General features: G+C 44.4%; 1 protein-coding gene across 1 annotated transcript in view; it reads left to right on the top strand.

The window, feature by feature from the left end:
- Positions 1 to 12,028, top strand: part of LOC120936152 (cytochrome P450 2K6-like) — a 64,266-nt gene extending 52,238 nt beyond the window's left edge. Inside the window, exons 9-10 of the mRNA XM_040348298.1 lie at positions 10,399 to 10,540; positions 11,543 to 12,028. Of these exons, the coding sequence (XP_040204232.1) occupies positions 10,399 to 10,540; positions 11,543 to 11,721 (321 nt within the window). The 3' untranslated portion in view covers positions 11,722 to 12,028. The remainder of the gene's footprint in view (positions 1 to 10,398; positions 10,541 to 11,542) is intronic.
- The last annotated feature ends 5,153 nt before the right edge of the window (positions 12,029 to 17,181 follow it).

Below are 17,181 nucleotides of genomic sequence, written 5' to 3'. Positions count from 1 at the left end.
TCTTCTGAACAGATGCGCACAGACAGCAAAACAAATGTTACAGGGGTGATAACCCTTCTCTGTTTTCCAAAAAGTAAAAAAATAGATTTTATTTGGCTGGAGCTACACTTTAAAAAACAGTTCAAAATTACAAACATATTCTACTTAACAACAAACCTACAGTAGGTGTTTGTGATATTGTGTTTTTAGCACGACAGCATCGCGCTAATTCTCGGCGACATGGTGCCGAGATCTCGCACTCACTGGAATAGTGACAGCACATCCCAGCAAGCGCGTCATAGAAGCGACGGGAGATCCGACTTGGATTCCCGCCAATTCTACACGTGTGCGGCGTTTGTTATGAATCCTGAGGGGGAAGTCCCCGCCGGATTTTAAATAAAAATCCGGCATGGGTTCCCCCCTCAGGAGCATACCGGGCCCTCTGTTATGGGTTGTAAAGAGAGCCCCCCTACGCCGAAAAAAACAGCGTAGGGGGTCCCCCTACAATCCATACCAGACCCGTATCCAAAGCACGCTACCCGGCCGGCCAGGAAAGGAGTGGGGACGAGCGTGCGCCCCCCCTCCTGAGCCGTACCAGGCTGCATGCCCTCAACATGGGGGGGTTGGGTGCTCTGGGGCAGGGCGGCGCACTGCGGCCCCCCCCACCTCAGAGCACCCTGTCCCCATGTTGATGAGGACAGGGCCCCTTCCCGACAACCCTGGCCGTTGGTTGTCGGGGTCCCCCAGATACCGGCCCCCCACCCTAAGTGAATGGATATGGGGTACATCGTACCCCTAACCATTCACCTGTAGGAAAAATGTCAAAGTTAATAAACACACCACACAAGGGTTTTTAAAATAATTTATTTTTCTGCTCCGGAGGCTCCCCCTGTCTTCTTTATTAGCTCTTTTACCAGGGGGAGCTTCTTCTTTGACGTCTTCGGGTGGGTGGGGGCCGCCGTCTGGTTCTCTTCCACCGCCGGGGGGGGTCGCTTTTAAAAAAGCCCCCACCCCCCGGCGGGTTTCCTCCGGCGTCTTCGGCGGGGGGGCTTCTTCTTCCGCTATCCCGACGGGTCTTCTCCGCTATCCGGGGGTCTCCTTCTATGTTCGCCGCTCTCCGCTGTTGACTCGGCGCACCCCGGTTCTTCCTCTCGCTGTCCGGTGCCTTCTTCCGTGCTGTACGTCTTCTTCTCCTTCCGTGCTGTGAGTTCTTCTTCCGTGCTGTGACGTCATGTTCTTCACTTCTCTCCTTCTCCCGATGTTGACACGTCGCCTTTCCTCGCTGCAATGACGGGTACGCGGCTTGCATCGGACCTATATAGACCTCACAATCCCATCATGCTCTGGTACCTACCCATGTGATACCTACCCACGTGGGTAGGTATCACATGGGTAGGTACAGAGCATGATGGGACTGTGAGGCCTATATAGGTCCGATGCAAGCTGCGCGCCGGTCATTTCAGCGAGGATAGGCGACTTGTCAACATCGGGAGAAGGAGAGAAGTGAAGAACATGACGTCACAGCACGGAAGAAGAACTCATAGAAGGAGAACATAGAAGGAGACCCCCGGATAGCGGAGAAGACCCGTCGGGATAGCGGAAGAAGAAGCCCCCCCGCCGAAGACGCCGGAGGAAACCCGCCAGGGGTGGGGGCTTTTTTAAAAGCGACCCCCCCCGGCAGTGGAAGAGAACCAGACGGTGGCCCCCACCCACCCGAAGACGTTAAAGAAGAAGCTCCCCCTGGTAAAAGAGCTAATAAAGAAGACAGGGGGAGCCTCCGGAGCAGAAAAATAAATTATTTTAAAAACCCTTGTGTGGTGTGTTTATTAACTTTGACATTTTTCCTACAGGTGAATGGTTAGGGGTACGATGTACCCCATATCCATTCACTTAGGGTGGGGGGCCGGTATCTGGGGGCCCCCTTATTAAAGGGGGCTCCCAGATTCCGATAAGCCTCCCGCCCGCATACCCCGACAACCAACGGCCAGGGTTGTCGGGAAGGGGCCCTGTCCTCATCAACATGGGGACAGGGTGCTCTGAGGTGGGGGGGGCCGCAGTGCGCCCCCTGCCCCAGAGCACCCAACCCCCCCATGTTGAGGGCATGCAGCCTGGTACGGCTCAGGAGGGGGGGGCGCACGCTCGTCCCCACTCCTTTCCTGGCCGGCCGGGTAGCGTGCTTTGGATACGGGTCTGGTATGGATTGTAGGGGGACCCCTACGCCGTTTTTTTCGGCGTAGGGGGGCTCTCCTTACAACCCATAACAGACCTAAGGGCCCGGTATGCTCCTGAGGGGGGAACCCATGCCGGATTTTTATTTAAAATCCGGCGGGGACTTCCCCCTCAGGATTCATAACAAACGCCGCACACGTGTAGAATTGGCGGGAATCCAAGTCGGATCTCCCGTCGCTTCTATGACGGCTCTGTCTCCATCGCGGCAAGCCAGCTCGGCGCTGGCTCCCGCGTTGGGGCTCGTAGGTGCTCAATCTCGCCGAGGGAGAAAGGGAAAGGGAAAGGGAGCGAGATTGACACAATATCGCGTTCACCTACTGTACAGTCCCTGTCTTGTTTGCACCGCCTGTATACTGCTGTTCAACGTATATAGGGCCAAAGGGGCTGGTAATGACCTGGGGGGAAGAAAACCCATGCTATTTTTCTCAATGATTTTCATCCATATTGCATGGACCAGACATTACATTAAAGCCGCAAGCAGTTTTAAAAGTTTTTCTTATAGTAATGTCATTTTGTGCAGGGACAGTGCTAAACACGGGAAACACATGCCACTTCACAGGCATACTAGAGACACCCAGCAGGTACGATATTTAGAGGAATTTTTAAATTAATTTTTTTCACTTTAAGCATCAGTAAAATCACTGCTCCCGAAAAAACTTTAGTTTTTAAAACTTTTTTTGCATTGATATATGTTCCCTGGGGCAAGAGCCGGGTCCCCAAACCCGTTTTAGGACAATAACTTGCAAATTAGCCTTTAAAATTAGCACTTTTGATTTCGAACGTTCGAGTCACAATGGGGTTCTAAAGTTCGCATGAACGTTAGGTCCGTTCGAAGGTTCTGGTGCGAACGGTGGGATGTTCGGCTCATCCCTAGTGTCCACTAATTGGTGGACCAATAGGCCTCGGGAGAGGGATTTGGGAAAGGCTTTGGCTGTTGTTGCCATGGTGCATCTGTCTAGTGTGACAACAATATTAAACTCCCCACCTATGATCATGTGAGATGATTGATACTTAGCTAGATGATCAAAGAAGGATTTAAAAAAAGAAGCAGGAGAGTCATTTGGGGCGTAGATGCTAGCAATTGTAAGTTCTCTATGTATAATACCCTTAATGACATATCTACTTTCTTTATCTCTAAATATATGTTTCACCTCCATAGGAAAGGAGGAATGTAGGAATATGGCTGTGTGACAGACTCACCCGAGACATCCCCGAACCATCTTATGTCTAAAATCTACCTATGTCCACTAGGGGCATGGGATGACTGAGAAATTATATCTTGAACTACCTGAGATGGGATTATGATGTAACACAATATATTCCAGGATATCTGTAAAGAACTATTTACTGGTTGTTGATTATGAACTCAACAGGTTAATTGTAAGAGTGACTCATTCATATTGTTAGATGCTAATGCCATCGCCTCCAGCCATCTCTCTGTTCTCTGTGCTAATTGACCCTGCTATTGTGTGAAGATGTCATGTGTTTACACTTATGATAATGTGTATTGTATAGAAGCTGAGCGGAGACGGGACGTCTTCTCTGACAAGTCATATCTATGAGTCGGCTAGTCTGGGTAAATGATTAGTTAATTAGCTCATGTTAAATTATGTTCTGGTTACCTCCTCTTTAAACTGTATATAAGATTGCATTCTTGGTTCTATTAAACACTCCATGTTCAGCAGACATACAAGTATCGTCTCATTGTGTGTTGAGAGCAGCTGGAATATCTGATATCTATATCCAGACTGATAGGAAGCAGTATATGACGGAAGCACTCAAGCGGAGTGTGGGACGTTCCATTACAGGCTGCCCCCCTGCTCTTTGATGAATGAAGAGAATAAAAGGATTGGGGAATTGTCTGTGAAAGAATTTGGGATGTGAGGAATGGGCAAAGTGCGTCTCCTGGATTAAGAGAATCTTGGCCCCCAGTTGTTTATAAAAAGCAAATGCTTTACGTCTTTTAATGGGGGAGTTAAATCCCTTCACATTATGTGTAATGCAAGTAATCACCATGGGAGGGGTAAAGCAATGCTATCATCTGAACTGTAATCAGGTATGAGAACAGAGAGAGGGCACCACAGAGATTCGCTCCCTGCACATCTGTCTCCAGCAAGGGGCACTGCCACAGCCCATTGCAAAACACAGTGAAATCTTTGCTTACTCAATCCACAAACAATGCTGTAGAAATAAAACATTTGTGTACCATGCGGTTCCTTCTGCAGCACTCAAACAGAGGTAGAACTGACCTAAAAGGAAAAAAAAAATACAAAAGAAAAATAGTCTGGTAAAAAAGGGAGAGACATTCAAACAAAGTCTAGAGCTGGATCAGGTAGTAATATATAACCTGCCAAAAAAAAAAACTCAACCAAGCGAGACAACCAGGTCTCGTACCCAGCAGTACAGGCAGCTCTGCCACTAAGAGGACTGGAACAAAAAGGGAAAAAAAACAGCGCTAAACAAAAAAAAATTGTAAATGCTACCAGTACCAAAAAAAATGTAGATACAATTTCAAAAAATGTCGAGGTACGGCGCAAAAACAATTGCGTGAAAGTTTGGTAATGATACCAAAAATACAAAACTAATGAATGTAGTAATAAGTAAAAGCAAATTGAAAAACCACAAACTTAACGTGATTAAGACAAATGATGAATGGTTAATGAAAACATAATAAGTGACTGACACTGTGAACAACAAAATAAATACAATTCAGAGAATGTGACATGAGCACAAATAGGGGTTAAAAAGTCCATAAAACAGTCCCACGTGAAATAAGAATAAGAAATTAATCCAGATTCTTCTTATAATGGGTGATGTAATAACAGGAATTAAACCTTCTTCCACCAAGTAAGCACCAAAGTGAGAGAGATGCAGTCTCCTTACCAGAAACTAAGACCACAAACTGGCGGTCAGACCAAGCATAGGGTTTGTTTAAAGTCTCCCAATAAGACTCTATGGCTGGAGCTGGTTCAATCAGGCACTGATGAGGATCTCAGGTAAAAGACAAAAGAAAAACCATAGTGTAGACTGCAACAGAGGTTTTAGTAAAAATTGTGGTAATGCACTTACAAGAAAGTTGATGTAATATGCGCCCGATCGGTATATAACACATGCGGTGTGCACAACGGGTCTCGGCGTCCCCTCTCGTTCCTTCTCCTGTGTGGGTCTGTTCTGAGGAGCGTAATGACATCAGGAGGCAGGCCACACCTATGCGTTTTGTCATATATTGACGTTGTATGGGATAAGAGGAGCAGGGAGCTGATTTAGCAAGTCTAGCTGTGAGCAAAAAAGTAATAAAAAAAATGGAAAGCAAGAGTTTGCAAAACAAGTGAGAAGTACTTCAGCTGGGTGGGGAGGTCATGCAGCGGCTTCAAGGGACCAACTCCTGAGTCATGTAGTAACGGCAACATCAAATCTTGAACTGTCCCATGCAAGGAATCCGAGGAGATCTGCGGAATTAATCATTGTTTCTGTCCCCGATGTCATAATGAATCCTCCTCCTATCCCTCCGAGGTGGTTGTGTGCGCCAGATTGGAGAAAGTCTGGGGGTGGACGGAAGGCAGCGGATAGCCTCAGCATCGAGGAGGCCCAGCTTCACCAGGATCTCCTGGCCCTCATGCAAAGATGTAGCCGAGTAAGTGGTACCGTTATGGGCAACCACCAATTTAAAGGGGAACCCCCATCTGTAGCGGATATGTGCAGACTGGAGAGCTGTAGTAGTCTCCTTCAGGCCCCTATGTCTATCCAGAGTAGCAGGTGAAATGTCCGGGTATATCTGGATAGTATGTTCATCCAGGGTGATGCGTTGTTTGTTTTTCCGGGCAGCCCTCAGAATTTCTTCTTTGGTCAGCAAGTCCTTCATGCAAAGGACCACATCTCTGGGGGGCTTATCAGCAGGAGGCTTCGGTCTGAGGGCCCTGTGAATGTGATCACACGTGAATGCAGCAGAGTCTCAATCTGGGAGAAGGGACTTAAACGGTTGGATTACTGTGAGGATTAGATCAGTCTCTGACTCCGGGATTCCACGTAGGCGCAAATTATTGTGCCTGTTTCTGTTATTGAGGTCCTCGACTTGTGCTTGAATCTGCGAGAAAGCCGAGGCATGAGAGTCATGCTCCATCACTGTAGGCCAGGGCCAGCTCATTATGCTTCGTCTCCAGTATGTCGGTCCTTGAACCCGAGGCTACAATCTCCTGTGAGAATGTATGGGAGGTTTTGTGAAACTCTGTCTGGAATTTAGTGGCCAGCTTTGTATACATGGCATCCAGGCTGGCATCCAGATCAACTTTTGATAGAGAGGCAGCGTACTCACGGTTAGTGTTCGAAGGAGAGACAGGGGCGAAGGAGAACCAGTTCTGTCCGCGGCGCCATTTTGGGACATGTTGCACTGTTCCCACATACAAAGGAGATAGTCAGTAAGAGTGTTCTGAGCAGGGCCCCTGGGATTTCTTCTTCTACGGCATGCACTCAATGCGGCTCGAGGGGTGATAAAATTGCTGTGATTGCGGGTGTTTATGGCCCTCTAGAAGCGGTTCAAGTCCCGAGTGGAGCAGAGCTACAGCTTCAGACTTCCATCACACTGGGTGCTGCGCATGCACCCTCATTATTATGTTTTTATCATTTTTCAATGTGTGTTAGCGTCAGTTCTCAATTTATAGTGCACCAAACACCACATTTCATTAAATAAAGGGCATCTAATCACCTATTTCCTATTATCTAATTCATTTGTGTAATAAGCCCCCATCGTGTCTGGGAGGCCAACAATGAGAGGCAGTGTTCCCATGCCACTATGAGGGGGTCAACAGCATCTATGTCCACAGGCAAAGGTGGACGTAGTCCGTCCCCAGGACACCTTTATCTCTATAAGTAAAGGACGGAGACTTCTTTGGCACGCACACATGCGCATGCGCACGCACGTGCGCATATGCGCACAATTAGACCACAACTGACTTCACCGACCAATGGCGCACATGCCCGCATGCAAAGGATACAACAGCCGCCGCAGCACGCTACTGCGCATGCGCAATGGATGCCGTGCACACACAGGAGGCGTTCCTAATCCTTTCTGATGCCTATTTAAAGAGAGCTCTGACCATTAGGAGGTGCTGACTGGTCTTCAGCAGTTCCCTGATTTCCTGACGCCTCTATTATCTGCCAGATTGCTTTTATCCAAGCCGGCTTGCTTTGACTCTCCCTCTGGACTCCGATTCCTCCTGAATACCTGGCTTCCGATCCCGGCTATCCATTTGACCTTGCTCCTGCTGATCCCTGTGTACCTTGCTGCCTGTCTGTTATCGAACCCAGCTATCCTCTGACCTCTGCATTCCGGAAGTTCCTGCTACTTGTTCACCCTGACTCTGCAAGTGGGTTGGAGTTCCCCTTTAACTCCAGCTGTTCTCTCCACACCACCTTGCCTGGTGCCTGCTGCTCTACCAGTGTCTTCTGTCTTCACCTCCACCTGACAGCACTCCAAGCAACACTCACAGGCACTCGTGTTCCTCCTAACCTGAACCGTCATCTGTCTCATCCTCAGAGGGGTTCTGGGCTGGAGATACAAGGGAGGCTGACCTCATCACATCAGACTCCTACCAGGTAGGTGACAGTCTCTCTTCACTGATGTTGGCAATCCAGCTACAGCATGAAGAGGAGGTGGTGGACTGGCTTACTAAACCATCCTCATCCTCCTCTATCACCCAAGCTGACACTAGTTCACAGTCCACCTTAGCTGCCAGAGTGACTTATTCTGCCTCCTTGTCCACAACTACGCCTGCCATAGCCCCACCATCATACATGGAGGAGTCAGCTGAATTATTTGACCACAGCGTCGGCCACTTGCTTCTTCAGGGTGCACTTCTTGATTCTGATGATGGTTCCGGGGTTGAGGAAGGGAGTAACATGAACCCACAGAAAGGGGAGAACACTGATAAACAACAAATTGACAGTCATGTTCCCCCCAGTCGCAGTGTATTGCCAAGTTAGCTCCAGTGATGAGGATAGAGGGGATGATGATAAGGAGGTCACTGACTCTACTTGGGTACCTGATAGAGGAAAGTGAGGGGGGAGTAACAACCCCAAGGAGTCAGGATTTCCTCCAGAGGCAGTCATCATGGAACAGTGGGGAACAGCCACCCTATTCCATCAGATTGTAGAGCTCTTATCTCCCTGCCCACTATCCAGAGCTCAGCTGTGTGACATAAATGTTGAGATTCTAATACTGCATTTGCCAAGGATAACTGTGAAGGTTATGGTGTGAAGGCACCACCAACATTCAAGGCCCAATTTTTCCGCACTTGTTACTTCTATCCAAAGTCTGCGAAAGAGACACCAGACTTTATCTGTACTATAATTTGGCTTCTTCACATAAGGCTTGCTCTATGTGGTGCAGTGGCCTCATCATACAGACTGGCTCTCCAAGCCTTTGTTCACAAAATAAAGAAAACTTGGAGGGAAAGTCTATTTAAATTACTTTTTTTTCTTTATATATGTCAGTTTTGCTGCAGCAGGTTCTATACATGGTACAAATGGGCCACTTTACAGGCAGACTAAGGGGATCCTCCAGGCAATATAGTTAAAGGAATTTTTCATTTGTATTGTTTCACTTTAAGGATCATTAAAATCATTGCTCATTTAAAAACCAAAAAACAAAGTTTTTTTCGCATTGCTACATGTCCCTCAGGGCAGGCCCTCATACCCTTTGTTATGGCCAATAGCTTGCATATAAGCCTACAAAATGGGGCTTTTGATTTTTCGAGTTCAGGTCCCATAGCCTTTAAAAGGGTTCTGGTCCAAACTTTTCCCTGTTTGGGAGTTCTGATGTAGAACAGAATCGGGGGGTGTTCGGCCCGTTACTACCCATGCTGGGCACTAGAGGGAACAAAGCTCAATGTAATCTTCGTTAAGGAATATCCCATGACAAAAGTGATATGGCCAGCACTTGGCTACATGTGATACTGGGAGAGCCAGTTTTGTCAGAAAAGGTGTGCCTGGTGGCTTAAAATGAAGGATTTTAGACAAGCACAGGTGAGTTTGGCCCACATAGAGGAGACTGATGGATGTCTGAGCTTCAGCACAGTAAGATGTATCCAGGCTCAGACATCTGTTCTTAACCCCAGGTAACCGGTTGGTGTGCATATTGATAGATACATACAGTAGATGGCCTGCTGTCAGCCTTTTGCTACTTTGTACATGCTTAGCAGCTGCCACTATTCGCATACCTCTCAGCTAGCCACTGGAATCTGCTGTATGCCTATAATTGCCCATGTAATTGAGGCCTAACAAAGTTTCAGATTCCCTATTACCAGAACACAAAAGCATACAACTTTAGGTACATAAGACAATCCACAAACTACCTCTCCTCTTCCTTAGTCCCAGTCTGTCTTATTGGGTTTACATCCACTTTAATTAAAGCGGGGGTTCACCCTTAGAGGGCACTTTTCCCCCTTAGATTCCTGCTCGTTTTTACTAGGGGAATCGGCTATTTATTTTAAAATATGTGCAGTACTTACCCGTTTACGAGATGCATCCTCTCCGTCGCTTCCGGGTATGGGCTTCGGGAATGGGCGTTCCTTCTTGAGTGACAGTCTTCCGAGAGGCTTCCGACGGTCGCATCCATCGCGTCACGATTTTCCGAAAGAAGCCGAACGTCGGTGCGCAGGCGCAGTATAGAGCCGCACCGACGTTCGGCTTCTTTCGGCTACGAGTGACGCGACGGATGCGACCGTCGGAAGCCTCTCGGAAGGCTGTCACTCAAGAAGGAACGCCCGCTCCCGAAGACCCATACCCGGAAGCGACGGAAGAAGATGCAGCTCGAAAACGGGTAAGTACTGCTCATATTTTAATACAAATAGCCGATTCCCCTAGACCGAACGAGCAGGAAGCTAAGGGGATAAATTTTTTTTTTTTACAAATGGGTGAACTCCCGCTTTAATAAGTCAGTGTGACTAAACAAATCAAAGTGAAAGAAAATCACAAACTAAAGATATTCTATTTAAACAATTTTGTGAGCTTTTGATCAATTTGAACTTAAAGTAAATTCGACATGGTGGAATTCTATCAATTGTTCCCGATTGATCAAACAAATGTCTATGTTAAGTAATAGTGAAATGCTGTATACTGTATATTATGTTTTTTATTTTTTTTATTTCTTTAATTAAAGTCTAGTTTGTAACTTTTTCCCCCCCCTTTTTTTAGGGATTCACTATTATGCCATTGCTATCTTCCGTATTGAAAGACAAAGCTTACTTTGCAAAGCCTAATGAGTTTTACCCAGAACATTTTCTCGATGCTGATGGGAATTTCAAGAAGAACGAAGCATTCATACCCTTCTCAGCAGGTAATTTAAAACGGCTTCCAGACAGAACTGTAGGTGGACAAAATATAGGAGCATATATTTAAATAAGCATGGCCTTTTAACCCATTGCAGCTATCTGAGCATTCTGCTTGGTTATCGCTCCTTTAAGAAGTGTTAGGATATATATAAACCATGCCTGTGGTAGCACATACACCAGAATGGCCTATTCAATGGCACATTTGAATCTGTCATTCGGCCCAGAGTATAACTGACCCGTGAATACTTACTATATACTGTAAAAGTAAACCTTCAGTAAAAACTGCATGTAAAAATTTAGCTTGATCCTACTCCCTTTAAGCTTCCATGTTGGTCACCGGAGGCTGGCCAATAAGAAGGCTCCAGAGGTGTGATACCAAGGTGCAAGCTCAGTTTGACATTAAAAGTCAGGATTTTCATGTAACCTCAGCTGCTTATATTTTTTGTTTTTCTCGATGTGATTCTTGTCAAGCCTGCCTTGCATACACACGATCGTGGAAAAAAAAATGCTTGGGCAAAGTGTGGTGCCGTACAACGGCACTATAAAGGGGAAGTTCCATTCGGATGGCGCCATCCTTTGGGCTGCTTTTACTAATTTCATGTTAGTAAAAGTTTGGTGAGAGACGATTTGCGCTTTTCAGTCTTTGTGCTTTTCAGTCTGTTACAGCATGACAAATGTGTTATCTTCATTACAAATGCTAGTTTTACCAGGACGAGTGCTCCCTTCTGAGCATGCATGTTTTTTTTTCCCGTCGTTAAAGCCCACACACGACCATTTTACACAACGTGAAAAACAACGAGAAAAATTAGAGCATGTTCTAAATTTTTAATGGCTATTTTTCACGCCGAGAAAAATGCTCTGGAGCCCACACACGATCGTTTTTAATGACCAATTAAAAAAATTGCATTTTTCTCGTCATGAAAAACGATCATGCCGCTTAGGCATTAAGCTTGGGATGTTGATCAGATATTCTTTCAATAAGCTTTCTTTTTTTTTTTTTTTTTTAGGTAAGAGAAGTTGTGCAGGGGAAAGTTTGGCCAAAATGGAGCTGTTCCTCTTCTTTACCACACTGCTGCAAAACTTCACCTTCCAGGTTCCACCCGGGACTATTGTGGACCTCACTCCTGCAATGGGGACTACAAATTCTCCTTTTCCTCAGGAAATATGTGCTATACCGCGCAACTAAAATCTTCCTCCAAGATTGTTTCTGTGACAGAAGCCACTGTCACTGTGTGTTTTGGAGGGGGCCGTGGGCTGGCCTCCTACCCACAGACTATGGCCTAAAAGAGACTGGAGACTTGGGGACAAGCTTGCATTGAGATAATGTAATGTAATGCTACATCCCTTCTCCCTGACCCCCACCCCCCTCTTGTTGCTGTGTTTAATTGTGTTGGTTCATGGCACGTAGACAAAAAGTCTGGACTGGAGACATCTCTCCGCAGGGGATGTGTAAGGAGTGGCTGCCTGCTTATCATAATCCCTTTATGTTTCAATGTACAAGTGTTGTGTTCTCATTGGTTCTTCCTTGTCCCCTACCCCCCTCTATGACAAGGCTAAGGGGAGTGTCCCTAACTGTGTGAAAAAGTGTATGTTTTGTATTTAATAAACAGTTAATGCTCTGCATGTTTAACCCTCAACACCTGTGTGGCTTGTCTCGTGATTCAGGGGTTAAGGGCTGGTTATGGCGAGTCTGCAGGCTGCGGGTGCGTTTGGAGAACAGGAGACACAGGTCTGGCAGATGTGCCCATCTGGGGTATCCGAGATCCGTCACAGTTTCTGAAATATTTGTGTGCATTACCAGCAAGTTTTTTTTGGGAAAGACGATTATAGCTACTGAGTGTTGTTCTAGTCCGGCATATCTGGGCGCATCTCAGAAGCCAGGTGCCTGCACCGTGCTGATGCCTAACCTAACTGATGGTTGGCCAAAGGTCACACAGAAGATAGTAAATAACTGTAATGCCGCGTACACACCATCACTTTATGTGATGAAAAAAAACGACACTTTCTGTGAAGTAAAAAAATGACGTTTTTGAAACTTCAATTTTCAAAGACGAAGTTGCCTACACACCATCGTTTTCTCACAATGATCTTGCAAAGTGAGGTTACATTCCACCACGTTTTACCATTGAAGCTCGCTTCATAAGTAGCTTCTGGGCATGCGTGGATGAAAAAACGTCTTAGAAAACGAAGTTTTTTGCTACACACGGTCAATTTCTGTGAAGTAAAAAGTGCACTTTTGAAAAAAGACACATAAAATTGAAGCATGCTTCAATTTTTTTTGGTCGCTTTTTACAAGACATAAAACGACGTTTTCCCCCACACACAGTCAATTAAAGTGACGTTTTTAAAAACGTAATTTTTTTTCATCACATAAAGTGATGGTGTGTACGCGGCATAAGGAACAGAAACATCTTAACAACTTAAAAAGTACACTTTAGTAGTAATTGAAACCATTGATAGCGACCCAATCTCTATACCAAATCTCATATGGTCCACCTCCTCTAACCACAAAATAATCGACAATAAGATCACAAAACATACAATCACTATTTGGGAAAGATTTAAAATGACCCAGGGTTTACAATCCCCACATGTACCCCTTATATCTTTTATGAGAAACTCAAAGTTTTACCCAGCCCTCACATTTCCTAGAACCTTCACAAGATGGATTTCAGCGGGTCTAACACAATGTTGTGACTTTTTAAAACCTGCCTCATTTAAAACATTTCCAGAAATACGTGAAAGTCATAAACTTCCGGCATCAGAAATTTTTCGCTATTTACAAATTAAAAATTTCTTTGCACCATATTTACAAGGTATAAATAAATTGAGTGACATGACGCAGTTTGAACGAATATGTAAACGAGATCCTCATTCAAGAGGACTCATTTCAATACTATATAGCCAACTAAGTACTACGCTTACCGCAAAATTACCTTCACATGCTGAAAAATGGATGAACGACCTTGGTTTCAATATAGATATATCTACCTGGAATAAAGTATGGTCAAATACTAAAACGTCCTCCCAAAATATACTTGCTATGGAAACAAATTATAAAGTTCTCATGTACTGGTATTTGGTTCCTGTTAGAATAGCAAAATTTGCTCCCCATTATTCCCCGCTTTGTTTTCGCGGCTGTGGTGATCCGGGAACACATTTACATATTTTCTGGGAGTGCCCTGTTACAAAAAATTACTGGAAAGAAATATTCCTCATGATTTCAGCAGTTTTCAAGAAATCCATTACTCCTAATCCGACTACCGCACTCCTAAATTTAAAACCGGATTGTATTTCCTATGCTCAATTTAAACTGTTCCTACAAATCACCACAGCCACAAAGCAAACCATCTCCAAAGCTTGGAAAACAGCTACGCTTCTAGTTTCTGAAACCAGAAATAGAGTACATCAAGCCATGCTCCACTCAAAATCAGAAGCCATAACCAATGATTCCATAGACATATATGAAACAATATGGAACCCATGGGTGACCTATACTATCTCATCTAACCCAGATGATTCTCTATTGAGACCTTGGTAGGATATTGTAAGCCAGTAACATTCTGGATACAGTCCCTCTATATTATTACTATCTCTATTATGTAACGATCCCGGAGCCTTTCCTCTATCCTGTACTGCCTTTCCTATCCTATTGTTTTCATCACTTTCCACTTTTTATACTCCACATTCTGTCCTTTTTCTTTCTTTTATCTCTCACTTCTTCAAATATATAGCTCAAGCTATCTCATTATATAAAATGGTAAATGTGAATATGTAAATACGATATTTAATTTTGCTCCTGTTGTTTTAATATTTAACATGAATAAGATCCTTCTCCCCCCTATTTCGGCCAGTTTTTGAACCGATTCATTGCTAAAATTACAATTGCTCCATAGCTATAGTTCATATCATAATTATAACCGGTTCCATTTATATCACAATATTCTATAATATTTTATATGAGTTCAAATGCAATAGACTAACATGATTGGTTTGACTATACCCTGCTTTAATGATTCCTTTAATATTCCTCATAGGATCTACAAATATTTATTGGATTTGTCTATGTTTCAAATACTCTCTTATTACATGATACCATTTTTATTTTTATGTAATATTTTATTGTCAATTGTATCTACTGTTTTCTCTTTACTTTAAACCCAATAAACTAATTTGACAAAAAAAAAAAAAAAAGTACACTTTAGCAGATACTGTATTTTAATTTGAACACATTGATTCAATTTACAGCTACTTATACCAGACCTTGTACCATAATTTGAACTAATTCCCAATTCTTTCCTTCCCCCTCGCAGCTTAGGCGATTTATTATATCTGATTTTATGTTCTTTTGATGATAGCAGTCTCACTATTCCACTGATGATTTACCACCTTGTGGGACAGGAATTTAGGCCCCTTTGACACAGGCTAGCCAATAAGGTCCGCCTAACCATTTTTCAGGCGGACCTGACCAGACCCTTCAGTCTCTTCCATGGCGTGGCAGATGTCAGCATACACATGACACCCCCTCGCCATCCAATCCAATCTGATCCTGTCCACCAGAAACAGAGAGATGGTGGTCCTATTCCCCATCCGTTCGGTGGATCGGATGGCATTGGATGCAAACAGACAGGCAGTCAGTTTCCATCCAATTGCTCTGCACTGTGCATAGCGAAGCGGACACAGATCTGTCATCTGCCTGCTTAGCGCACTTAAATACTATTAGCCAGATTCACGTATGACGGCGTATCTTTATGCCGGCGTAGCGCATCCCATTTGCACTACGCCGACGTAACATAGTGAGGCAAGTACTGTATTCACAAAGCACTTGCTCCCTAAGTTACGTCGGCGTAGTGCAAATGGCCCGGCGTAACCCCGCCTAATTCAAAGTAGGCATGTAGTGGGCGAGCTTCGTAAATCCACGTACACGCCCCTAGCGGCCAGCGTAAATATGCATATAAGATACGACAGCGTAGGAGACTTACGCCGGTCGTATCTTTGCCAAATTTAAGCGTATCTGGTTTCCAGAATACGCTAAAATATACGACGGCGCGCATTCGGACTTACGACGGCGTATCTACTGATACGCCGTCGTAAGTCTTTTTGAATCCAGCTATATATTCATTCAGAACAGAAAGGGCTCAGTAAATACATATTTACTGGCCCCTTCCTCCCTAATCCCTCTGCAGCACAGACGGAGGGAGGAAGATGAGGAGAAGCCAGCAGAGAATAGGAAGCACATACAGTACAGGCTATCTATTCATTAACAAACAAAAGCATAGTAAACACGGTTTACTAGGCTTCAGCTATGAATGGACACAGGACCGACTGGTGCAAATCGCTAACTGTTCATTCAGAAAGGGAAAGGGCTAGTAAATTACATTTACCAGCCCCTTCCCCCTGACCCCCCTGGAGTGCAGCTGGAGGGAGGAAGATGAAGAGTGCTGCAGGGAGAGGAACACAAGGATCATTGTCTGCAAAAAGGTAGTACAGCTGGTCCTCCTGCTCAGCATTTGCCCAGGCCCCTAATAAGACCCGGGCCTGGTACAGGAGGGCCAGCTGTACTGCCTTATCAGTGACCCTGGTGCATGGAATTAATTAGGGTGTCCCCAGGCACACTTGGCACACCACCTGTGCACGCCTATGGGTGGCACCTTGTAGGGTATGACTCCCCATCGTTTTTATTTTTTTTGAGATGCATTTGGTTTTTACTTCCGAATTGCTCACCTAGACAAGGTCTATATAGCCATCTTCCACCCCCAGCATTCTGAGATACAAATGGCTTTAGGGCCATAGGTGCTGAAATCTTGCAGGATTTCACACTTGCACAGCTGACTGCTGGTATATCCAAGGAGTTCTTGCACAGACATTATCAGTGGGTCAGCTCTGAAATGCAGGAAGAAAAAGCTGGCGACAAATGTATAAAAAAAAAAAACAAACATGGCAGTATTGTAGGGATTGTAGAGCAATGAGGAGAATGGGACCTGGAAATGTGTTATATTACCGGGCCAATAATAAGGTCTGTTTGGATTTTTAGATAAATGTGGATTTTCTAATGCTGGAGTCTAAAAACAAGTGTAGACGTGGAGGTCTTCTTTAACCCTGCAGTGATGAAAGGATGGCAGGTTGAGCAGTTTAGTCAATATGTCCCTTTACCCACCCACAGATTATAGGACTGGGAGAATGATAAAATTTTCAGCCTCCTGAAACATGTACAGTAAGCCTTATGCCGCATATACACATATTTTCCATTGGAAAAAATATATTATTATTTATTATTATTATTATTATTATTATTATTATTATGTTCTATTCGTTTAGATATGGCATTCATTATTACGGATAATTCGCAACTTCGGATAAATTTTGTTTTCATTACATTCACTAACAGCCAAATTTGAAAGGAAATTCCAATACCTATAATTTAATAGTTAGTAATAGTTAAGTTATTATTAGTTAGTTATTATTTCAGATTTTCGAGTTTTCGTGTTTTTGAATTTTCAGATTTTCATTCTTTTGAATTTTCGGATTTTTATTATTTTTGCATTTTTGCATTTCCGAATTTATGAATTGTTGTATTTCGAATGAACAAATTTTCAGAAATTCAGATTTTTCTGAATTAACAAATTTGTTAAACAAATTTGTAACT

This window comes from Rana temporaria, chromosome 4 (genome assembly GCF_905171775.1).
Source record: "Rana temporaria chromosome 4, aRanTem1.1, whole genome shotgun sequence".
Lineage (NCBI taxonomy): Eukaryota > Metazoa > Chordata > Amphibia > Anura > Ranidae > Rana > Rana temporaria.
The sequence above is the reverse complement of the archived record's forward strand: the minus strand, read 5'-3'. Positions and strand labels throughout refer to the sequence as shown.